Raw genomic sequence first — 25,049 nt, 5'->3', positions numbered from 1 at the left:
ATTTATACACTGGATGTTTATGCTAAAATTCTGGATTTTGCAGCATTCTTGACATGGGTTATTAAATCCATGTCCACTAAAAGCAATGGAGAAAATTCCTGACAACATCCTGCTGTCATGTAAACAATGGCTCCACTTCCATTAAATACTGGCTCTTACCTGTCCAGGAGAAGTTCCAGCACTGCCTTGGTAGAAGCAAAGGCCCTGTATGTTGAGAGGAAGATGCTGATGTAGGAAAAATCTGCATCCCCAAAAGCTGTGAGAAGGTTCTCCACCAGTTTCTCCAAAGTTCCAGCTTTTATAGCCCTGATCTTGGATGTTTCATATTGTCTGACAGTATGCTCTGGAGGTAACTGGTCTCCTTCACCCTACAAAGGGAAACAAAAACAAAGCACAACAATCAGACAGGACCCAGATGCCTGACACAGCTTTCAATGGATTACATTCCATCTTTTCACCAGAACTGCCCATCATCAGTTCCAAATGATTTTGTCAATTTTGGCTCTCTAAGCCAAAGATCAAGTGCTGTATCAAAAAAGGGAGTTTTTAAGTAACTTTAAGATATTTCTCAGACATGCTCCTCAAAATATTTTAGAGTGTGACCACTATCAAGTTAACTCATGATTCTATCACATATTATTATCTAAAAGAAAATCCATTATCCCACAAAGAATAATATTACTGAAGGGGAAAAAAAGTGATAATTCAGTGTTTCACTGAACTTCTGAATAAACATGAAAACTGACCACAACTTTAGCACTGGCCCTTGTGATTCCCTTGCTGAAAATACCAGCTTTGGGGTGACACACAAAACCAAAGGTCAGGAACACATTTGGATGCAAAACATTTCATGACACTTTAGCAAGAGGGTGTCAAAGTCATCTTGCAAACATTGCATTATAGCATTTCAATTTTCTCCTCCAGTTTCCATTTGGCACAATATTTGTCCACAAATCAAGGGTTTGGGGTTGGGTGTGTTTTTTAAACAGCATTTGTTTTTAATGCTTACAGCCTGATTAAAGTCTGAAAGAACTAGAAACATTCCCTTAAATTCTGCCATTATTTAGAGGACAGTTCAGAAAAGTATTTTTGTGACTGGTTTAAATCCTATTTTGTAAAGTATGTGGGATAAAAAGCCTTAAAAATGGGATTATAAATATAAAATACCCCACTGAGGGCATGAAGGCAGCATGTTAATGACTTGTAGTCACTACCAACCCTGGCTTGGTATACTGAAAAAACACAAAGAAAAAACCAATCTATTAATAAAATAATTAGGAACAGATATCCCACCCACTTCCTATTTACATTGCTACCTGCCACTGCTTTGGAATTACTTCTAATAGATATCCCCTTTTGTTTTAAACAGTATGTATGTCTTTAACATTATTCTAAAGCCTATCTAACACATTATAATAAAATTTTACTTTTAGCATTATTCCAAAGCTCTGCTATCTCATTTCCCAGCTTGCTGGGAATTAAAACACAACATGCTGTCTCCACTACGAAAAAAACCAAACCAAAACAAAACAAAAGAAAAAAACTGAGTAAGCAGGGAAAAATTCTGCAAAATTTTGTTCCATGGATCTTATGGCTTTTTAAAGGTGTATTATGTGTAATATATCTGACTTAAAGGCGGATCTGGAAATATATATTAATTATATACTTGAATTAAAAGTGTATCTGGAATTACATGGGATACTGTCACTACAGAAACCCTAACAGGATTTGTTGTTACCACTGTATGTCTCTTAAATTCAAATTTTCCCTAACCAAAACTTGGTTGGAAAAAAAAAGTTCCAATTTTCTTGCTGACTTTTCATCTTACAATTAAAATGTACTTTTGAAAATAAGTAGTTACACAATACAACCACTTTCAAACAGGGAAGAACGTCTGCACCACTGCATTTAACTCTTAATTTTCTATCCAGCAAGACTGCCCCACTCACAATGTAATGGTTTCTGAGCATATTTACTCAGTGCATGCAAAAAACCTCTTGTTCACTGATGTGGCTGTGTTCAAAAGGAGGTCAGAATCTGCTTCCAAGGCTGATACATGCACAAAATTTTCCATTAATTGCAACACTGCAACTTCCCCAAGACATCATGTTGGGAGAATGTTAAAAAGAAACAACCCCTCCACCAAAAAAAAAACCACCAAAGCAAAAAAAAGAACAACCCCAAACTCTGAAAAATATAAAACTGAATTTGTCAGCAAAACACTAAACTGTCAGAAATCACTGTGAGAGTTTGGGGATTGCTTGTATTTGTATTATTTTAGCAATTCTGCCTGTAAGTTTAAAAGGAAAAGGGACTTGGCAGACGAGCTCAATAACAGGCTTGGGAGAATAAGACCTTGTGGGCTGAGTTTCATGCTAACAGGAAACTGCTCAGTCTGGATTTAATCAAGAGGCCATCTCTTCACTGACACAACCAGGCTACCCAAAGGCAAAGGAGTTTTTATGGTTTTTTGTGCTCTCTGCTCAGAGGAACAATCCATCTACTGCCATTAAAAGACGCTCCTAAAGCTCTTCGCAATTTTTGACAGCGGCACACGGTGACCACTGTTAGTGATACCAATAAATGCCACCAGCTTGGCATTGCTTTGTGCATCAAAACAACAAAAAAAAGGCTCTCCAGCTCCCACTTGTCTCCTTCAGCACCGTGTCCAGCAGTCTAACAGAGATGCTGAACCCCGCGTCTCAGGGCTTCAGCAACATTTCCTTGGTCCTCTCCATTAAACAGATATTTTATAGTCTGATTTACACTTTTGAACGGCTCACTTTGATTTTTCAGGCAACAGATCAGAGCTTTGATAATCTGCAAGCGTAAGTGATGAGCAAGTAGCTTCCTACAAGACTGACAGTCTTTCAAAAGCAAATGTAAAAAGACTGAATGGAGAGATATCCCTGCACATCCTTAATTTTTGCTGTTGTGCATGTACTGATCTAGTGTAATTCCAACATCTTTACTAACCCTTGGCAATGCTGCACCTTCAGAGGGGCCCACTCTCTTTTAAGGTGATCATCTTACAGCTATACAGCACAAAACATTACCTACATACACAGTTCTTGCTGAAACAGGAGAGCTCCACGCAGATTGAAACGTGTCCAGGCTGAAAAAACTTCCTGCAAACACTACCTGTTAACCTTCAATGGGATTATAAATTAATTATAAACTCCATCATCTCCTAAAATAATGTTACACCCTAGCGAGAGGGATTAGAGACTCAAGGTAAAAAGGGAAGTTAAAACTCCAATCAGCACAAAAACAGAGACTGCCCAAATAAAGACATATAGAACTGCAGTCATTATTTCAGAAATGTCACTGGAAACAATCATTTTTACCCAGAAAACCACTGCTCTGCAAGTTTTCTCCAATGCAAATATTATCTGTTGAGATTCTGCAAATGTGAACCATGGAATGAAATCAAGGTAATTGTTTTTTATTAGGCAGACTGGAAAAAAAATACTAAAACAACTGGGATGAACAATAAATGAGATATCACATCTTCTTCATGCTCAGTCATTTGAGACATTACCACTCGACCAAAGACTTGTTTTATTCAGATATTCTGCAGCTATTTTCAAGAACATCTAGCTAACTCTTAAACTCCATTTTTACTGATTTTGACAGATTTTTAAATGCTTTTCACTTTCCTTGAACCTTACAGCTTTTCCAGATGGAGAGTTTTCCACTCTGGTTTTAGTAACTTACTGGACAGGCACCCCATGCTGGAATAAAAGTGCCTAAAGTACACTTTACCTTATAAATTAACTCAAAATAAGGCACTCTAATCAAGAATTTAACTCTTTGTCTAAATGTGATTCTGCATTAACCTTCTGAAAGTAGGAATAAGATACTCTTATTTTTTCATGTTGCTTCCTCACACACAGGTTCACCAACAAATATCTTTAATATCTACACTCATCCTTGGGGGAAGTAAAAAAAAAATAAAAACAAAAGGAAAAAGAAATCAAACCATGGAATGACTGAGCTTGAAATATTAACAACATATTTGACATAGTGTTTCCTTCCAACGAAGCCCTCAATGAACTTTATAATGAGCCTGCTCCCTTTTAAGGGGAAGAAAGCAGGATTGTCCCGTAGGTGTATTGACAGATAAAACCCACAGCAGCTGACAATCATGCTGGACTGACTCAAACTCACACCACATGACCATTAAATAAAAAAAAAACAAACAAACTGTGAAAAGTGGTAATTTTGCCCTAACAATTCCACATAGCAGTGACCAGACTAATCTTATCAAACAGTCACAAGAATTTCAAGTGGTTTTGGGACAGGCCCTGGTTGTACACACCCCTCCTGCCACCAGTTCTGTGATCCTGGTAGTATTTAAGAGCCCTGCATCCCACCACTGTCCTCTCTGTCCTTGTCCCCTGCTCTGCTGAACTTCCAGCCTAGAAAACAGCTTGTATGAGATGAGACTGAATTTGAGGCAGAATTTCCAGCCTTGGGAAGTGTGGCTTGCAGTGCTGGGCTTGCAGTGCAGACTTGCCTTCCCAAGGGCAGCTGCTTTTATCCTACAGTGCACTTGGAATTAAAATGAAATAAAATTACTCCAGAGCTCTCTCCATTTCACTAACTCCCATTTCCCCATTTTGGATACTGATGAAAAAAAGAAAAATCAGAATTCTGCGTGTTGACTGCACCAAACTCAGAAGTCAAAATAACATCATGAGCTCTTTCCTATGCTCCAACAACAAGGGGTATTCCCGGATTTCCAAAGCTCCACCCTTTTCCTTTCCTTCCTTACCACATAAATAACCATTCTTGGCAGCAACCCAGAGTTTCCAGGACCAATTAATTCCATGATCATCACACAAAAGGCATTCTCATTTTCTCCTCAGAGCTCACAGCCTGGCTGGTATCTGTCTGAAGCGCTGGCAAACAGTAATAAAAGCTGGGGGGCAGAGTTAGGGGAAAAAGGAAAAGGAAAAAAAAACAAAGCCTCTTATACAAATGCTGTTGCTCAGTTAGAACCCTTTCACTCAGGCACATTGCAGCTACTTGAAGCCACTCTGGGGAAAATAGGAAACATTCCATGGTGCTGAGCTGTGCATTCTCACATCTTCTGAAGGGATGCAAATTTAGACTCATTTGGGTATCGGTGAATTATGTGGGACCAGCTCTAAATGAATCAAAGCAAAAGTAAAGAAGCCTAATTTACACATCACCTCTCCCTGCACGCATCTAAAGGAGTTTGAGCAAATGCATTAAGAAACTGAATCTTCAAAGAGGTCTAGGTTAAAATGGCATTGTGCAGCTCTTACAAATGGTGGAGCTTATCCAGCCATGGGAACATAGAAATTCCTGCTCTGAATTTACCCACTTCGAAGCATCTGTGCAGGAAAGGAATGCAGTCGTATTATTCAGTGAGAATTCAAGTCCTCCAAGAGGTTCACTGTGCAGCACACGAGTTTTTTAGAGACCAAAAATCCCCCCAACAGCTCCAAATCCCCACCTCTACCTCATATGATTTATGCACTTACCTTCTCGTTGCTTCCTACCTACAGAAAGTTCCTTCTCATCCTGACTCTCACCCCTCTTCCACAAGGCTTTTAACAAAACCAAGACAACCCCTCTAACCCTCTCCCCTTTTCTGAGTGTCCTCACTGAGTTAACTGAACCTGAAAAATCAGATTACTGAAACCCTTTTCATTTTTGTTTGTTGTGTTTCACAGCTCTACAGTTTACCACAAGCCTTAAGCATGCCAGAGCTGTATTATTTTCATAGCATGTCAGTATTATGAAATATTGCTTGTCCTGGTTTTGACTGGACACTGAGGCTTAGCAAGTTCCTAAGCTAAAACAGAAAAGCAAGAAGAAGAAACCAGTAAGTCAGGTAATACTCTTAGTCATGTGCATCTTATGTTGTTGGGGGAAGATCAGCCATCAAATGACCAGAAATACTCTTCTAGTCCAGCAAATGAAATGTGTCCCATATTAAGTATCTTCCCAAAGCCCTTTTGTATTAGAGAAAAATCATTTGTAAAACTCCTCTCTTCAGTGGACAGGAACACCAAAATATCCGATCACCAAACGGAGCAGTAAATAAATACACAAAATAATAAACAGCTAAGGGAGAAGGGCACCAGGATGAAGGCAAGGAAATAGGTTTTAGTGCCCACTTCAGCAGTAAAATCAGCTCATTTTATAATATATTTTGACTTCTGGAGCTGAAGGAAGTGCTCACAGTGTCTCCATGAGGGAAGAGCTCTACAAAGTCTCTTTGGACTTGCATAAAACAGTCTGTGATTAACTGTCAAAACTAATAAAAGCTTTTACAGGTATGGATTACAGAGGGTCCCTAAGGAGGGCAACAGGCAGCTGGGGCAGCTCCCCTGTGCCCCAGAAACAGTAAATAGTAATTACTGTTTCTGCTGACAGCCCTATCTTAACTCCTCTTCCTCCTTCTCCACACTCTCACTGCTTCCAGTCTGTCCTGGAAATTCATAGGTGCCAAAGCACCCAGGAACCAATCCTAGGACCCATAAGGGAGAAAGGAAGGGGTGCTGAGCAGGGAAAAACAGATTATAAAAGGTGGCAGACAGCTCAAACATTTCACTGGACTCCGAAACAGCTTTTAATGATTCTGGTTATAGATTACAGGGAAGGGTACAGTGCACCTTCCATCTGAGGAATACTGAGAGGTTCAAGTTCACAGCATAGCAAATTCTGTATTTATATACAATATTTCTAAGCTGCCTAGATGTTAAAAATGATAACTCTATGCCTAAGAAATACCAGAGGAAAGCTATTATGGAAATTTTGTTTGTGAAACACTGGTCTGTAACCATTTGCCATGTTTCTTTCATGAAAAATGCTAAAATATGCTGTCATTTTTTTAATAAACACCAAGTGTGGCAAAGAGAAGGGATGATTGATATTACCACTAACATAGACAGATTTCATATGGTATCATGACTTTTGACTACCAATAGAATATTTGCCCTGTGAAAAGTAACACTGTTTTTTCCTCCTTCCAGAAATGCAATTTAAACTAATTGTGAAGCTCATCATCACTTTCTGCTCAGTCAGTAGAAACAAAGAAGGTCCTGTATGAGACAGCAGGCAACAGTGCTAAACTCAAAATGGATTTAAGGGTGCCACAAGTAATAATTCTGTTGCATAATGGTAGCATGAATGCATATTACATAACCCAAAGTGCTTTTATTCATCCTGATTATATTGCTGGCTCTCCTTTCACACTGTAAAGCTTGCTCAAGCAGCACACAGAAATTAAATTTATACGAGTCAGGAAATCAGTGGAAACTGCTACTGCATGCAGTGTAAACACCAAGGGCAAGAGTGATAGATTTTTAACAGTATGAATAGCTGGAAATTAAAACTGTAGGTGCAGGGAGATTAAATGCATTCAGACAGAGAAAACAGCAGGAGACTGGTTCGGATTTTAAAATAAACTGAACCGGAAACAAGGTGTTTTTGTGGAGCAACAAATATCCAAGAAATTCTGTTATATGTTTCATAATAATTACTGTGAGCAATCCCTACTGGCAAGCTTTTTAAGTATTTTATAAAAGAAAGAGGTAAGCAGTAAGTAACCACTTTCATGACCACAGCATGAATATGTACCTAAATTGAGTTATAAACTTCATTTCCATGGCTGTGCTTTTTACTACCCTTTGTTTCAAAACTAAGAGACCTCTACAGGGGGGGTCTGAGCAGAAAAAGCAGTAATAGTAAGCTAATGTTTCCTAATATTAAGTGTTACCAGCTTATTTATGTGCTGAAAGAGTCCAAAAATATTAAGGCAATTATTAGTCCAGGCCAAACTGCATTTTTACTGTGCTATCTAGACATCCCAGGGGATTGACTATGGAATCTCTTTGGGTTCTTCTCTTGTACACACACCCCTATAGAGACAGGGAGTGACTCTGTGTGACTACACGTGTGTGTGTGTCTGTACCACACCTGGTTGGCAGCATCCTTGTCCAAATTCTACAGGTATTTTCTCTATGATAAATTCTGTATGACAAACAAACATATGACAGCTAAACACACTGCATGGCTACACAAATTACTGGATTCTTCTAACCACAGCACCAGCCCTTACCCCTTCTCTTTTGACACAGCAGAAACAGCATGAGCTGGCCCTGAACCCACTGTAGAGATCTGTATTTTAGCTTAAGAATGCTGCACTTGGACTTAAATCCCTAGGCAATGGACACAAATCAAAACACATAATTATGTGGAAGTATTGAGTCAGAATGCAAATAAGTATAGCTTACAAGTAAAGGGGAAAGAAAGAATGAAAAAAAGTCAGATAAAACAGAAACTGTCCGCGTTTGCTGTCTGTTCTTTTGATTTTTCTTCTTTTTTGGGGGGGTTGTTGTTTAATTACCCATCAGGAGTTAGCAGCATACTTCTGGTCTTCTCAGTCCTGTTCTAACTTTATGACCACCTGATGTTTTCCCGAACAAAGCGCCTGTTTTTGCAGGAAGAATGCAAGCCTCGTGCTTTAAGTAAGTGTGCAAGAGTTCATTCACATTTTGTCTGCTACAGGGAGCCAGCAGCCCGGAGCACAGCCAGAATCAATCCCAAGCACTCCAGGGGAGGAATGCAAAGGCCTAAGATCTGCCTTCCAAACGAAACACGTCGGTGTTACTTATTGGACATTTCCAACAGCAGCACAATGGCATCTCCAAACAGAAGACACTGTCCCTGCCCTAAAGGATTTCTACTCTAAAAATACAAAATGCACCATAGGTAGAGACAGAGTTTACTACAAACCAAACAAACAGAAGTATAAGGATATCTTCATAATAATTTTCTTATTTGCATGGAATATTTCAACCAGGTTCCAAACGCACCTCAGGAGCATTTGGTTAATTCATCTCTTTTGCACTGAACAGAACAGTTAACCATGAGGGGGTATTGACTTGTTTGCATCCCAACACCAACAAAGCTTTGAAATGTTATGAACCTCATCTGACAGGCTGAGAAACACTTCAAACAACTGAAGGACATTCTGCACTTGATTCAAGTCAAAACAAAAGCTCAATATATTCAGTGTATGAAAGCTTATGTGGGGCATGAACTACATACAGGAAGGAATAAAACCTGAGATAGCTCTAACGTGAGGGTTTATTTCTGCTTTAGGATATATAGATACTTAAAAGTTTAGATCACTGATTTTTAAGAGTCAGAAAGAGCCACTGAGATCTGCAAATCTGACGAGTCTCCAGTTTGAAGCCCAAGAGCTCTGACCACATCTCAAAGCATTCAGTCATTCTGTATTGTTCAATCATTCTGAGACCTTTCAATACAAAATCTGTAATAAAAACATGTTGTTTCACTCGCACAAAGAGCCCATGGAGTGCCCAAAAAGGAAGAAACAGCCACTGACTGGGAGAAAGGTTGAGCCTTGGTAAGGAGAAAGGCAACTGTACCAAGCAGCTGAGGGGGGGTGGGAAAGGAGAAGAAAATAACCCCCTAAACTCCTTTCAGACCAAAAAGGTGGGAAGAATATAAGAGAAAAATAGATGAAATAATAGAATGTAATAACAGGATCACTGCACAAAAGCATTTCAAATGCCTACACCTCATCAGTGCCACCACGGCCCAGCAGCAGCATTGGTGGCTGTTGTCCACAGCCACGTGTGGGAGACCCACGCAGGTGGCAGAGAGGAACAAGTCACAGCTCCATCAGGCTGTAACCCAGTAACCTGCAGAGCAAAAGCTTCACGAGTGCTGCTACCACGTGAAGAGGCACAAAGCTTCACACCTCAGGTGGAGGCTGCCAAAATCTCATTCTGATTGACAAAGCTGCTAAAGGGGAGATACGATGGGCAACAGATGAACGATGCAACTAAATGTAGGTAAATGTAAAAAGCCAGCAAAAAATGTCTGTTGAATGTCCCACCCTCAAAGGTCAGGCAGTGGCACACGGATCAGAGAAAAGACCTGAAGGGTTGGAATAGGCAGAACCTTAAATCTTTCAGCACAATGCTTGGAAGCGGCAACAAAAAGCAAACAATTCTGCAAAGCATAAATAAAGGGTACCAAAGCAAGTCAAAGGACATTATTCTTCCACTGCATGATGAGACCACATGTAGAGTATCATGCTCTGCTCGAGCTGCCTTATTTTTAAAGTAGCTATTTTGAAGCTGAATGGAGTAAAGCAAAGGGCAACCCACACAACTTCTATATTGGCAGAGCCTAAACCAGCAAGGATGCAAAGTTTTGCTTTGCACACACACAAAAAAGGATCTGAGCACCCAGAGTTCTCCCTGACCAGGAGAAGGTTGCTGGGCTGCTGGAAAACTAGCCCCCACCAAACTCCTGTTAGGGTGTCACAATATGGCCCTGACATCTCCTCGCCATTAAAGTTCTTGTGATCCTTTTGGTAAGTGACTGTGTTCAACCTTATTCTGCCTCATTAAATCTTTGCTGCAAACAAATTGTAACCAGAACTTTATACACAGCCACACACAATAACTGGGGGTTTTTTCCCCCTCTGACAATGGCCAGATGCTATAGAGGAAGGTGAAGGAATAACACCCGTAACATTCAGAACAACCAGCCCAGAGGAAAAGACTCTTCTCACCTGCAGGACATGTTTGTTTTGTAGCTAAATCACAAAAATTAATGTCTTGTGTTTTCAATCTCACATAGTATTCATGCATTTGTTGTCATTATTTATATAAATGTCCAGTCCTTTCTGAATCCTCTTAGACTCGGCTGGACTCGGCTACTTTTCCAATGGCATGTCCCTTCAGGTTCATTTCATGCAAAGCAAAATCACTGATTTCTTTCACCCTCTTGCTTTCAAAACCACCAAACAGTCCCCGGAGGTAAAGTGTCCCTTCTTCACTCACTGTTTTAAATGTTTTTAGTATATCCTCCTATTCACTGCCAGAACAGAGCCTCAATCCTGTGAGGATTTACTGTTAAACCAGCACATCAAGACACAAATTTAACAGTCCTCACCTTTTCAGTGTCACCAAATCCTTTCCCATCTGTGGACCCCTTTTGCTAGGTCTCTGATCTTTGAGATGAGGAAACAAGCACCAGGAATGAGTGAGGTGCTACTGTCATCCCTTTAATAGTATTTTCTCAGCTTCACTTCATCCCCCCTCTTCCCTGACACAGCTTCATATCTGAGCTTGCTTTCACAACAGCATCATGGTGGGCAAATGCTTCCACAGAACTCTGGACTCTCAGAAGTCCAGGTCTTCTTCCCAGGTGGTTTTAATTAATTCACTTCTGGTCCTAAATTGTTTCCATGTGCTGCTGTGCCTTGTTAAGCAGCTGCTCCTTGCAGCATATATGTCACATGTGGGGAAGATATCCATGTGATAACATTATGAAGCCACTAAGTAAATATTACCAGGCAGCTCTGACAGCTAATCCATCTCCCCCTGACTTTTATTTAATGTTCCCAGCCCTTCAGCAGCCTAAAAAAAAAAATAGGCTTTTTTAAGTTGTATCATCCCAGGAAAACTTTTTCCTCCTCTCTTTCCCTCCCCCCCAAATAAAGAGGAATCTACCAAACCCAGGATACAGCACTGCAGCTGAATTTTAATCCCCACCCAAATCATACTTCTGTGCTATGTTACATGACAACACACTTCACAGAGTCAGTCTGGTGAAAATTTGCAGCCGTGCTTTGAAAGTTATTTGGATGAAAGATGCTTTAAGAATGCAAGACCATTATCATTTCACTTGGATGTGTTTTTACTTTCCTTCCAGTCCTTAAATTGTCACCTATTGGTGACATGGTGCTGAACTGAACCACAGCACAGCTGGATTCAGGTGTTAGCATGAGTTCAGTTTGGTCCAAGGTAGCAGGATTTCCAGGAACAGTAAAAGGATTTCCATATCCAAACCACAGAATTCCTCACTACAGCTTTAAAACTTGATATTTAAAAAAATCAAAATTAAAAAGAAACCCACATCCTCACACATCTCAATAAAATTCTTATTCCAGAAGGTGTAAATACCTAACATAGACTTTATAGTTCCACCCCATGTGCTAATGTACCACCCATGAAGAACCACGAGTCACTTCTGAAGAGCTTGCAAGGCCACTGAACAGGAAAACAGAGCATTTAGGGGGTGAAACAAGGGCAAAAGTAGTTCTGGAAGACTGCAAGAGCAAACCATGACAACTTCCTGGAGACAACTCCTGGTCAGCTGCTCAACTCTTTAGGAATGAGATCCCAATTCCCTTTAGGAATAATGTTTTACAATCTCTGATACCATCTTGCTGAGGTGAGAACACTAAGACATCACACACATTTTGCCTCTGCTTTACAAGACACAAGGCTCTGGCTACACAAAGACAAGCAAGAGCAGGATTCAACACCGAGTTAGCATTTATTTATCCCTTTCACACAAAATAACCTCATTTATTTCAAGGGGCTAAGTCACCACTTTGTGCTCATTTCTCCACACAGCTGTACCCCCTTACAGTGCTGGCTAAAGGAAGTTATATACTTGGCAAACAGATTCCTAGAGCAGTAGTAAAAGATTCAAGTTCAAAGTGTGCATTTACACACATATTTTTAATTGGCTTTACCAAGGTCAAATTTAAATCCAAGTGTGACTAACGTGCTTGCAATGCTTCAGCCTGTTCCTTAAATGAAAACATCAAAACCCAAACTGTAAAACTAATGGTTTCTCCAGGGCTATTCTCTGTACAGCATCTCAGTCCAGTTCTTATGCTGCTGCTCCCAGGCTTTCCAATGACACATAGCCACATTCCTTGCCAGCTCTTCTTTAACCCAACAAGTGACCTACATCTAGCATTCAGAAAGAAAATACCAGGGTTTTCTTTGCAGTGAGCTGATTTTTGGGTTATTCCTTTGACTTTCTACTTCTTGACAAAGCAATTCAGTGATGTCAGCAGCAAGACATTTAAGGTGCTGAATTCAGGGAGAACCTCTACCATCCAAGCAGCACAGTTTAAAAAGACATCCTGGCTGTCGGAGGAATTCCCAGGAGAGAGCAATTATAGCAGAGGATGTCATTATATTCCTACATGTCACAGGTAAGCTGAAAGTATGCCAAGGGCAAGTTTTTGCCCATAAGCAGGCTGGCTGTGAGCTTTCCAAAATGCAGATACACACCAGTGCAACAGCAGAGCAGTCTCCAACAACTTTTGCTCAAGAGGCTCCCTTAGCTCTTGTCATTCCACTTAATCTAAAGATTAAATGCAAGAGATGCCTCTACACAGCCCTTAGGAAGGGAGGCTGCCTGTGTCCCTCTCCCTGGTTCCGTGTGGCCATGCTGGAGTATCCCTTAACTCTGTTAATAACACCACAAGATTAAAGCACTCCCACCCTGTCACGCTTTGACAGCTTGGAATGGGAGGTTTTAAACCCAACTGAGAGCATGACACTGTGCTGCAAAGCCAGTTACCCCTCTAATTATGCACTTTGGATTTGCAGCTGGGAAAGTAATGGACAGTAATCTTTCAGGCTTCCATTTTAAAACTCTTAATAGGCTCAGTTTCTATTTTTGAGTGTGTGTTGCACACACAGCCTCTATTACCCAGCTGATGACTGTATCCAAGAGTGCTCCTTAGGATATCCCTGGAGCAGAGATCTGTGCCTGAACCGGGAAGTAAGGAGAAAAATATTCCATGAGGAGTCATTAATAAGGGCTATGATACTATGGTACTATTATGCCCCCAATGAAGGAAGGACAGGAGGAAAGAGCCTACTCCAAACCAAAAGACAAGCTGAATGAGATGCCAAAGCTTTCTTCTGGATAACTGTGTACCTGTCAGTAGGTAAAACCATTCAGTTCCCTCTGCATACACCTAACTTTGTGGGTCTCCAGCCCTTGACAGCACTTCCCCCATGCAATACCAATGTGAGCACACCCCATCTTTCTTCCTTCTCCAAGACAGTTCCCCAGAGGATCTGGAGTGGCCAACAGCACAACTCAGTTTCCATAGGGAGCCTGTCAGCTCCTTGGGAACCGCCTTTCTGCTCCTGCCAAACATACGGCCAGAACTACACCCTGGCCTTGGTCTGGGTGGTCAGGACAGGCTGGAGGAACCTGATTGAAGAGTCTGATTTACCCAAAAGGGACCAACACATGCTCTAAATCAAGAGACAAAACAGCAAGCTGCAGCAAGGACAATGATCAGCCCAGCCCTGGCCTGCTGCTTCCACAGGAAACTACGCTCAACCAGAACATCTGGGATCTAACAGTAAGATAAAAAAGAAATCACAGAGCTGGCTTGGAAGACACGTGGGAGGGCAGGAGCAGGCTCAAAGAAAATTTGAGGTTTGCTTGTTCCTAAAATGTTGATGATTCCAGGCACCATTTAAATCTCAACCCATATTTAGGAGGTCTGTGTTGGAAAGAAATAAATCCAAACTAAAGCTTCTTTTCTGACAGTTCAACTCAAGAGAGAGGATCGTGTCCTTGGTCCTAACTGGGATACAGCTTAGTTAGACACAAGTTTTTGCAATGTTTTTCTGACTGAACTCTCCAACACAAGCATCCTGCCAGTGTATGTGACTGCAGAGGTGTTTAGAAGCCAAACCTGTGGTCACATGCAGTTTTCAGCGCAAGACAAGCACTCAAAATTTATTTTTAAAACACCACAAAATTCCCAGGAAAAGTAATTATCAAATAATATTAGTGTTAAGAAAACACACAAATATTTAATGATAGACTTGGTACTTTTCAGCTTTTCCCCTTTTCAGCATTTTAAGGTATTGAAAAGCACCTTTCTACAGCAGTTCATTTTTAATTTTGGAAGAACATGTTCTGCTATACGCCCAATGTTATAGTATTAAAGACACCTTGAGACAAGCAATACTTTGAATCCATCTCTGCCTGAACAAACTCCAGAGCCAGAAGTTCAGCTGTGGCCAAGAAAGCAGAAAGAAAAAAACCAAGTCTCTCAAATCTGCTCTAGACGTGCATACAACAGCTAAAGAAGCCAGGCAGGCTGGCCATGAGGGAGCAGAGTATTCCTATGTTATCTGGATATTTAAGACTTGGAGTCTGCATCATCCATCAGCAAAGCACAAAACTTGATGTGTGAGGATGGGCTCTGAAAGCTCAGCAGTCATTTAAGATGTGGAAACATAGCACAGGGGCTCGGGAGAACTGCCATTCCTGGCTGCAATTCCTCTGACCTGCCCCACCAAATCCTCCAGAGGCAGATTGTAAGTCTCTTCCTCGCTCTTCCCGGATACAGGACTCCGATAGGAAAAATATCTGCAGGCTTTAGGGAGCCCCTCCTGTCTCAGAGGCTCATTCCTCACTGCTTCCCTCAGACTCCAAGGGCTAGACAGCGGCCACCCACCCCTCCCTAATTTCTGGAAAGGTGAGATAAAGCAGTACAGTGGGTGAACACGGAGCTCTACAAAAGTCACTTCACAGCTCTTTAAAACCTCATTAGCTTTTTTTTTTAATAACCCTCTTGTCCATCTGCCCACACCACATCCATGCCTCTATTCTTCCTACACCACTCTTCCCCACCTCCCTTCAATTCCATCTCTTCACTCCTCTACCCACTGCTTTTTCCATTCGCTTTCAACTGTTTGCTTCTCAGTTTACTGTTTACAATAAATCACTGAGTGCAGTTCACCACTCCAACACCATTCATGCTCTGTCAGCATATTGCTCCTGGCCACAGAAATTCAGGTATTTAGCGGCTGATCTACTTTTACAGCCACTGCTTTGCTGTTCTTATCTCCTTCCCGCTATCGTATGACTCAGCTTGTCTTTGTTTCATTTCACGGGTACCTGGCTGTCAGTTCAAGATTAAAAACCCCCACAGAACTCTAAACTTTTCACCTGTCTCTTTGGTTTTGTTGCCTTTCCTTCATGGACAATAGCACCATCCTGTTGGGACATGCAGGGTGCCAGCTCTCTGGCACAGGGGGCTGTGTTTACATCCTGAGAGGGAAGTTGGATCCAATTTTTCAGGTTTTTGCTCTGTCATAGCTTTAATATACAACACTCTCTTTCTAGCCACATCATTCAAATCCCTTGCTGCATTTTCAAATCTTCCATTCCAGTTACTGATACAGCTTTTTCTCTAGCCTGACATAATGCCACCCAAAATCCTGCTGCAGAAAGCATCCTCCTCACCTGCTCTTTGGAGCGTGCCATCCACCTGTACAAATCTCTACTTCTCCATCTTTTTCTCTCACAAAGAAGTCAGGCCATGTACCTCAGGTTCCATGGCTTTTGTGGCTTGTTCCTCTCTCTCAGGACCCTGGAGACCTCTCAAGGTATATCCTGGAGACACCAAAACCCACTTTGTTTTCAAAAAAAAAAGTCTTCATGTTTTCTGTGGTTGAACCTATCATGTTTGGGAGGGATTCCCTCTCACTATTTCCAGAAGGTACACCTGACTTCTGAAGCTTTGATACCAATCATCAGCTGAGACAACAAGTGTGTACAGACAAGCTTCTTCAGATATCACATCTGTAAGTTCTTTTCAGCCAAAATAGTGCTTTCGTGTAGCATCTCACAATGCTGAGCTCCTACCAGGGCTATTAATACTCTCTAATACTGTAATGCTTAAAGTCTTAAGCTTCACTAAATATTTAGTATTAAGTATTTGGTGACAAAAGCAGTGGCTATTATTGGCAGCCTTTGATGTCTAATATTAAATTTAAAGCTAAGAAACTTGGTGATTATCCAAAAGCTTCACACTTCTGAAAGTTACAGAACTGCTGATGCCTGCCTAAGTCACAGCCTGTTTTTCTTATATTAACTGTAGAAGTTTGAAACACAAGACAGACATTTCTGTATTTAAATAGGCAAGTGTTTACGGTGCTTAAACTGGAATTTTATGATTGGCCTTTAAACAGACCATTCTCTCATCACAGGGCCAACCACTCAGTGACCCTGGATGGGTTCTCAGGATGCAGAACTTCAAGAAAGGTTTATTAGACTTGACCTACACCAACAAACCAAAAGCTCAGTGCCTCAGAGAACGTCAGACTGCTAAAGTAGTCCTTTACAGATCACAAACTGACTTTGAAAAGTAATTTTTGAAAAAGTAAGTCCAGGCGTGCATATAATCAATAAGAGAGTTACTGTGTTTGCGACTCAATACTTGCTGATGTACAAACGGTTGTTCCCACTCTTCAGCTGACCTTGAGTCTTCAACCTAAGCCTGACTTAGAGCACCATCAAAAAAATTTAATCCAACGCTGATAAATCCAATGTCTTGTTAATTTAGTGCTATGAATTTCAAAGCATAGGACAAAAAAAACATCATAAACCCCTATAAGCTCCAGATTAAAAAAAAAAAGTCACCTGATGATGATTTTAAAAGAGACAATTAGGCTTTTCAAGGCCAGACTGCTGGGGGCAGGGATGACTCTTCATAAATAATGCTCTGGGTTAGAGGCTATTTATTGATTTTAGGACCACAAAAAAGCCATTAATAAAACAAGATCACAAAAAGGGCTTAAAATATTTTATGTTCTAAAGAGCTTAAGGGAAACAAACAGCCCATATGTTTCAAAATATGTTCATATAATATGCAAGAGATTTTTTTTGTTTGGGTTTTTTTTTTTTTTTGGTTTTGGTTTGGTTTTTTTTTTTATTTCTGAAAAAGGCCAGCCTGGAAGCTGAAGTCACCGATTTATGCCCAGAACAGGTGTGGATTTCTGACACACTGCCTCCTTCCCCACAAATAGGGCTTGATTTTGACCTCTGAAAACTAACGCTAGCCACAGAAAGCTAAGAGTCACTGCTCTGACCTTGCAGCCCCTTGTACTCCTGGTAAGATGGGCACCATCAGCTGTGGGGATGACCTCAGGAACACACGTGCTCCCTTCCTTTGAGAACATGACCACTGGCAAACTCCTTCTACGTAAAAGGAACAACACAGCCCAAACAGGACAAAACTCTACTTTTCTAAACTATGTTTATGGGCCACAGACACATGCAAAATGAGCTCCACCTCTTACACAAAACCGCCATCTGGGAAAGTTACAGGAGCTCAAATATACTTTGTAATATTTTTCCTGGTAAAAACAGGAGGCAGAGATGGGAAATCTGCCACTCAAAGGAAGCAGATTTGAAATTATCTGTTCTGATTAGAACCCTGTGTACTTCTTGGAAACAAGGGAAGGGATGATTCTAAGCACTATCTGTATGCAGGACAGAATTTGCTTATTTTTCTTGACTGTGGTTTCAGCACTGCTGTATTGCTTCATGTCACAGAAAAATGACTGGACATAAATCTCAGGGCAGTTTTAAAAGCCTTTAAAATACATATCTGGATACAACATCAACTTCTTATATTATTTCCTTTGATCCCAAAGAAAATATATAAACACAACAAAATACTATGAAAATTATAGGTACCTCTTGAAGATTTGACTCAAACTGCCACAGCTGCACTGATTCCAGTGAAGTGAGGACATTTCATATCAACTGGGCACTTGGTCTGAGAAAGGTGAAGGCACTCACCAGCATGTCAAATCGAGTGCATGTGCATTTAAGCTTATTTTACTTACCATAGAAAGCCTTTATGCTTTGAAGACATCTTTGAAAAACAAGACAGAGCTGCAATTCTTGCAGAAATGCAATTAATTTCTCATCTGGCTGAGAAAGCAATAGAGAAATAAGACCCAAACCATATTTCTTTAAGTTTTGAGGAAGTTCAACTGAGTTTTGAGGGCTTCATCAGTCAAAATGCCATGACTATTTGTTTGGCAGACCTGAGACAGGTTCCCAACAGCAGAAATGAGCCACAGTCCAATCTGAAATAAATGTTCAGCTTCTCATGCCATAAGCTAAGATCCTTATTTCTGCACCAAGAATCACCTGATCCATGGCCACAACTGGCCAAATTGTTTCTACAGGTCAAGAAAAGAGGAAGAGTCAACACAAGCAGAGTGTTATTTCAGATGACCCAAGCAGAATATTTCAATGTTTTGGTTTGACTTTCTTTTTTTAATGAGAGCACTCAGTGCTAGAAGTTAATATTGTAACAATTCATGTGGAATTCAGCTCCCTGGAGAAGGCTCCAAAGTCCATGAGCAGCCTTCCCAAATGCCACTGCGCCAGCTTCACTTACCCCCAGCCACCTTGCTCCTTTGTTGGCAGCCTGCTGAATCTGCACTTTTTTAAGGGTGACATTGTAGACGGCTCCCTCTTCTACCTCTTCACCCCCATCCTGAAATGTGGTCTGCCAGGAAAAGGAGAAAGAAACAAACAACAAAAAAAAAGATAAAAAGGAACATTTTTCCCCTTCTGCAGACCACAATCTATACCAGGTGCTCTGCTGCTTCTCGCAGAGCCGAGAAGATGGGCAGCACAAAGTAAACACAACAATCAAAGCAATACAGGATACCTTTAGGTTGAGGGAACACTGGAGATATTCTTGGCAAGCTGTCCTTTCCTGTGGTATCAAGATACCCGATTTTCCATTTAACTGTTTTTCCTAGACTAGCACATATTTTAAATAGTTGCATAAAGTCTTTTCTAAGTAAAGAGTTTGGTTTTGATTAGCAGCCTTCTCTTCCCTCTCCCCCTCTCCTTTACTACAGCAATTAATCTCTTTGGCTCTCTAGTTAAGGGACGAATCGCACTTTTAAAACTGCTGAATTACTTCGGCGGCCAGCCCTGAAACTTTGAAGCTAACAAGCACTTAAAACAGAGCAACATTTTAATTGTCTTGACAAGGAGGGATCTGAAGCGCTTTGTGGTTTGCTTTTCCAAAACCTATTATTGCAAGAACAACGAGGAAAAAACACCAACAAGGGTGACACAGAGCAGGGTTTAAAACTCGCAAATAATGGAAAGCGGGGGAAAATAAAGCAGAGTGCAACGTCTTCCAAACTTCCAGCCAACAGAGACTCTGCTCGGCACCGGGCACAGCATCGCTCGGCACCGGGCACAGCATCGGTACGGGGAACAGCATCGGCCGGCACCGGGCACCGCATCGGCACCGGGCACAGCATCGGCACCGGGCACAGCATCGGCACCGGGCACAGCATCGCCCGCACCGCTCGGTAGCGGGCATGGCCCCACCGGCATCGGGCACGGCAGCGGGATCCGCGAGCAGGGGAAGGCAAGGGAGAGGGACGGGACACCCGGTTACCATTTTGGCTCTCCACAGCAGTTTCATCCTCGGTGCCTTTCCCGGGTGCCTGGACGGGACACGCCGCGCTGCCCCCGCCGCTCCGCCCCGAGCGCGGCGGCCGCGGGCCGGGCCGGGCCGAGCCGAGCCGAGCGGCCCCTCGGCTGCGCGGGAGGGAGCGGGGGAGGCGGCCCAGCCCTGGCCCCGCCTCGGCCCGGCCTCCCCGAGAGCCTTCCTGTTTACTGCGGGCAGCCCCGGCCGAGGGGCGGCAGGAGCGGAGCTGCCTGTATGGGTGTCCTGCCGGTGTTCCCTCAGAGGGACGGGCGCGGCGCGTCCTGCCCGGCTGCCAGGGAAAGCGCCTCTCTGCCTCCGTCCTTCGCTCTCCCTCCTTCCCTCGCCCGCCATCGCCCGGTGCCCGGGCAGGGCTGAGGGGAGCGGGGGCGGTGGGGGGCCAGAATGTTAATGCCGCCGTAAGGAAGGAATTTTAAGCCAAGCTTAACTTTAAAAACTTCTACGCGTTGGAAAATAAGGAAATTAAAGGTTATAGTGAGCCCTAGCCCTGCCCAGCAGTCTCCCACAGTATCACAGAAACACAGAATATGCTGAGTTGGAAGGGACCCACAGGGATCATCCAGTCCCGCTCCTGGCCCAGCACAGACACCCCAACAATCCCACCCTGTCCGTCAGAGCATTGTCCAAACCCTCCTGGAGCTCTGGCAGCCTTGGTGCTGTGCCCACTGCCCTGGGGAGCCTGGGCAGTGCCCGACCACCCACTGGAGGAAGAACCTTTCCCTGAGATCCAACCTGACCCTGCCCTGGCACAGCTCCAGCCATTCCCTGGGTCCCGTTCCTGCTCACACAGAGCAGAGGTCAGTGCCTGTCCCTCCACTGCCCCTCGGGAGGATCTCCAGGCCCCGATGAGCTCTGACCTGTCTTCGAGCTGAACAGATCAAGTGCCCTCAGCCGCTCCTCATATGACTTCCACTCCAGACCCTTCACCATCCTCAAGGCCCTCCTTTGGATGCTTTCTAGTAGCTTAATATCCTTATTTTTTTCCATATTGCTCGCAGATGAGCCCCTATGAGCCATGACCATCTCTGTAGAAGCTCCAGCTGCAGGCATTCGTGTGCTGACACAAGAATCTCAAAACACTCTAAAAAAACCACTTAGTTGTCTGCTGATGTCTTTAACTACCTGCTTTTTGGGGCTTACAAATTGAAATAGAGGTGATTCAAGAGTGCAAATTCCTGTGCAAGGCAATGAAAACGCTAAGAATTGACCCAGAGAGCTGAGATCTCCCAAAGCCCAACAGTAATCTCCAGCATATTAATATTTTTATGTACACAAGTGTTAGTGCTGATGACCTGGGGAGCAGTGCAGGTTCACAGGCTGTTAGCACAAGCAGCTGTTAAGATGAGGCACTGTATGAAAGCAAGGAACATTATTTTAAGCTACGAAACCACGACCGAGCTGTGTGGTCACGGATGACCTGATCTGCTCACTTGCAGGCTGTGCATTTAGTTTACTTGTGTGATCCTGAAGTGACCCTGAATACACTGAGACACACACAGGCTTTAATAAGCTGACTCAACCATATTGTACCATACAAATCAAAGTCTAGATTTCCCAAAGTCCCTTGGCTTCTCCTGTGAAACTGCACAGAGCATTCTGAATGCTTTACATTTTGCAAACCGCTTTTCCACATCATAATTTTAAGGTGCAGAAACCAGAGCGTGAGTTGAATCCCTTGTAGCCAGCCCTGCAGGCGCGCGAGCAGCTTCTGAACAAGTTGCTATTGAACAGAACAAACGTATCAGTACATGAAAAGGGATATCCAGCTACAAGAACTACAACACCAAAGCCAAATAATTATTCTGAAATAAAGGCTTTTTCACAGTACCATGTTCTGGTGCTACAGTAAGTGCACTACCATCACTTTGGGTAGCAATCACCAAACAATGGCAGTTACTTCTATTTCTTAAATAAAAAGAAAACAGCAGTGAGTTAATGCAGTAGGAAGGAGCTCATGTATTGATTCAATTTGGCAATCATGGCAGTCATCTGAAACAATCAAGTTTCAGACTGAATCCTTAGGGAACACCTTATGGAGAGACAAGCTCAGGACTTGCCATTCAAGGCAGGGCACAGTACTCTCAGGGATGATGTTCCTGAATCCTTTTGGCCACTGACAAGTGACAGAGAGAAGCTCCGTCAGGAAGTGGATGACCTCATCCAGTTTAGCAAGGAGCAAGAAGTTACCTTTGTTATTCATTAGATTTGCCATTAGTCCTGCACAGAGTTTGAGTCTTTTCCAAATTATTTTTCATGAGATACAGTGCCCAGACTTCAGAATTATTGAATTGTTTAGGTTAGAAACAGCCTCTAAGATCACTGAGTCCAACCATGTCACAGTGAAAAGTTACAGGAGGGACAGTAATCAGGCATTCTATTGATAACTGTCTCCCGTGGGAAAAGGATATTTCAAGTCCCCTAAAAATCTGCCTTATATCCAAACACTGATTATTTGACATTGAAAAGGGGGAAAAGCATGTGTAACATTTAACTTCCATTTCATTGCATTCCATTATATAGTGTTCAACCACTTATTTGAGACCAAGAGACAGGGTTAGAAAGCACAGGAAAGCACGAAGACAAAGCAGGCTCTGATTCATCTAAAAGATGTTCTCTTAAGGTTTCAAGGACAGAAGGAAGTATGAAACTAATAAGACAAGTCTGCAGCTCAATTTAGCAGAGCTGCCGGGTTGCTCTCTTAGCAGACTTTAATCACAAAACCGATCTACACCAATGAAGCATGCGGTCAATGCTGTGTTAAGCATTTGGTTCTTTCCAAATCATGTTCACATGCAATAACTACATTCCAGCCATAATCAAGCTCTGTGCCTGCCCTTTCTACTGAATCAGAATTGTTCCTCTAATACATCTGAGCACTCCTTCCCCCTCGCGACAAGAGAGAAACACAAATCCACTTGTGAATGCAACCTTACACTTCTCACAGTGAAATGTTATATAAGAAAATACTTTGAGGTCTGGAAAGTTCTCAAACTGCAGATCATTGACCACTTACAGCCCAACAAGAACAAGACTGTCCACAGCGAAATAAGTCAGTCGCAGAGTGATGATTTTTCCTTGTTTTCAGCTGTTGCTACAGCTGGCACGCAGATGCTTTCATGAGGAGACAAAGCAAAAGACCTATAAAGCAGCTGGAAGTAAAGAAAAGCTCATCTGACTGCCTCTGCTTGGGGCCTGGCAGGAGGGGAGAAGGAAGCACAAGTCAGAGATACCCAAATATGGGAAATACTTGGGAGAGCAAAAGAAAAGGACAAAGCAACCAGGTGATGTAAGAATGGTCCCAAGCTTCTCCAGGAGAGGAAGGCGTCATGCAGCCTGAAAGGAAAGAAGCCATGTACCCGAGGGCTGCACACAATGTACCTTCACTGGGAAGGGATGCTCCCGGGGAGATGGGAAAGAAAAACACACCACTCTCTCCTTTTTTTAAAAAAATTTTTATTGAAAAAGAAAAAAATAGGAAAACCACAAAAAGCCATAAGTTCAGCCATGGTTTCAATGGTCCTTTCAATGGCAGTGCCAGCTCAAGCTGTTTCCACTCCTTGGTGCTTGATTAGGCCAGGAGCCAGAACTGTTTGTGTGTTGGTTATGTGAGACATTTCCTAGTAACCGTGCCTTTGCACTCAACATTTTTACAGTATTACCTTTCTTTCTGAAGCAATGCCACCTCAAGGGCACTACCTAAATGTTAATCGAGAAAAAAAGTTCCATGACACGCTCTGTCTGTTCATCCCATAGGAAATATAAGAATCTATCATTTAGAATAAAGCCTATCCAAAGAGACACACCTGCAGTGGATGATACATTACAAGTGCACTCCTACAAAAGGAAATAAATACTGTTTCTATTAAGACTATCTCATTAGTAGTTATTCATCTGTTTTCTATAAACCACATTTAGTTCTTGCTTTTCTTTATGCCACATGCCCTCAATTTGATAATTAACAGGTGCTGTGGGCTACAGTTCTGGAGAAAACTGAAAAAAAATCATGTGCAGATGAACCACAAAAGCTACAGAATGCAGACACTATAGAAACCCAAAAACAAATCAGTTTTTATTGTGTTTGGCAGCAGACTCTGAACTGTAGCTTGGCTGCAGAGAGCTCACAGAGACTATACAAGGTTCACCTGGGCCTGTTCCTTTCCGTTGTGAACACCTGAGTTCCAGCTTCCCACTCAATTACACAGTTAGTTTGTCAGGGAGTGCTTTAGAGCTGCTTAACATTCAGTGCACTGCAATCTCACCTGCACTGAAGGTCCTTTATGGCACAAAGCACCTCACAGGCACATACCTCCTGCAGGCATTTCCATCAGCACGGGCAGCCTTTGCACGTGTTGTTGTAGAGGGTAACAGAGGTGAGCCAGGTCCTCCATCTGCCTCATCTGGAGATAAAATAACGTGGATATTTCTATTCTTTAAATGACTGAGGTGCAGTATCGTTACATCTCAGCCAGTAAGAAAAGTTCTTGTGATCAAACATTCAATGTCAATTACAAACCACTAACTAATCAGAGCAAAAAACCTGTTACATTATACACTATATCTGGGTTTCCACTGCCTGCAACCTTTGCAATCCTTGCTCCTGTGCAAAAGGGAAAACACTACTCTCCACTCACTCTGAACACTGTTCAAAGATGTGATAATGCAGTAACAGCTCAGTAAAGAACCAGACACACAAGTTCATCATAATCTATCTTTGTTGACACCAGAACTAAACAGGAGCCTTCAAGTAATTGCAAATATTAACCAGATTCATTGTAAAATGCCAGAGGAAATGCACCAGAGCTCCCATACATAAAACTAAATTAATGATTCATAAGGCTGCATAATTAACAATGCTAAGTCAAAAAATTATGTGGTTAAAGAAGTACTTCCAGCCTTCCCTGGCCCTCTCATT

The 25,049-nt window shown here is 42.3% G+C and overlaps 1 protein-coding gene across 1 annotated transcript in view; it reads right to left on the bottom strand.

Annotated features, from left to right (window-relative positions):
• Window positions 1–20,190, bottom strand: part of RGL1 (ral guanine nucleotide dissociation stimulator like 1) — a 53,780-nt gene extending 33,590 nt beyond the window's left edge. Inside the window, exons 1-3 of the mRNA XM_027704501.1 lie at window positions 20,087–20,190; window positions 19,061–19,171; window positions 160–368 (exon numbers count right to left, since the gene is read on the bottom strand). Of these exons, the coding sequence (XP_027560302.1) occupies window positions 160–368; window positions 19,061–19,171; window positions 20,087–20,113 (347 nt within the window). The 5' untranslated portion in view covers window positions 20,114–20,190. The remainder of the gene's footprint in view (window positions 1–159; window positions 369–19,060; window positions 19,172–20,086) is intronic.
• Window positions 20,191–25,049: the final 4,859 nt, after the last annotated feature.

The sequence above is a fragment of the Neopelma chrysocephalum genome, unplaced genomic scaffold, assembly GCF_003984885.1.
Source record: "Neopelma chrysocephalum unplaced genomic scaffold, ASM398488v2 Primary Assembly neopelma1_281, whole genome shotgun sequence".
In the NCBI taxonomy this organism is placed as follows: Eukaryota; Metazoa; Chordata; class Aves; order Passeriformes; family Pipridae; genus Neopelma; species Neopelma chrysocephalum.
The sequence above is the reverse complement of the archived record's forward strand: the minus strand, read 5'-3'. Positions and strand labels throughout refer to the sequence as shown.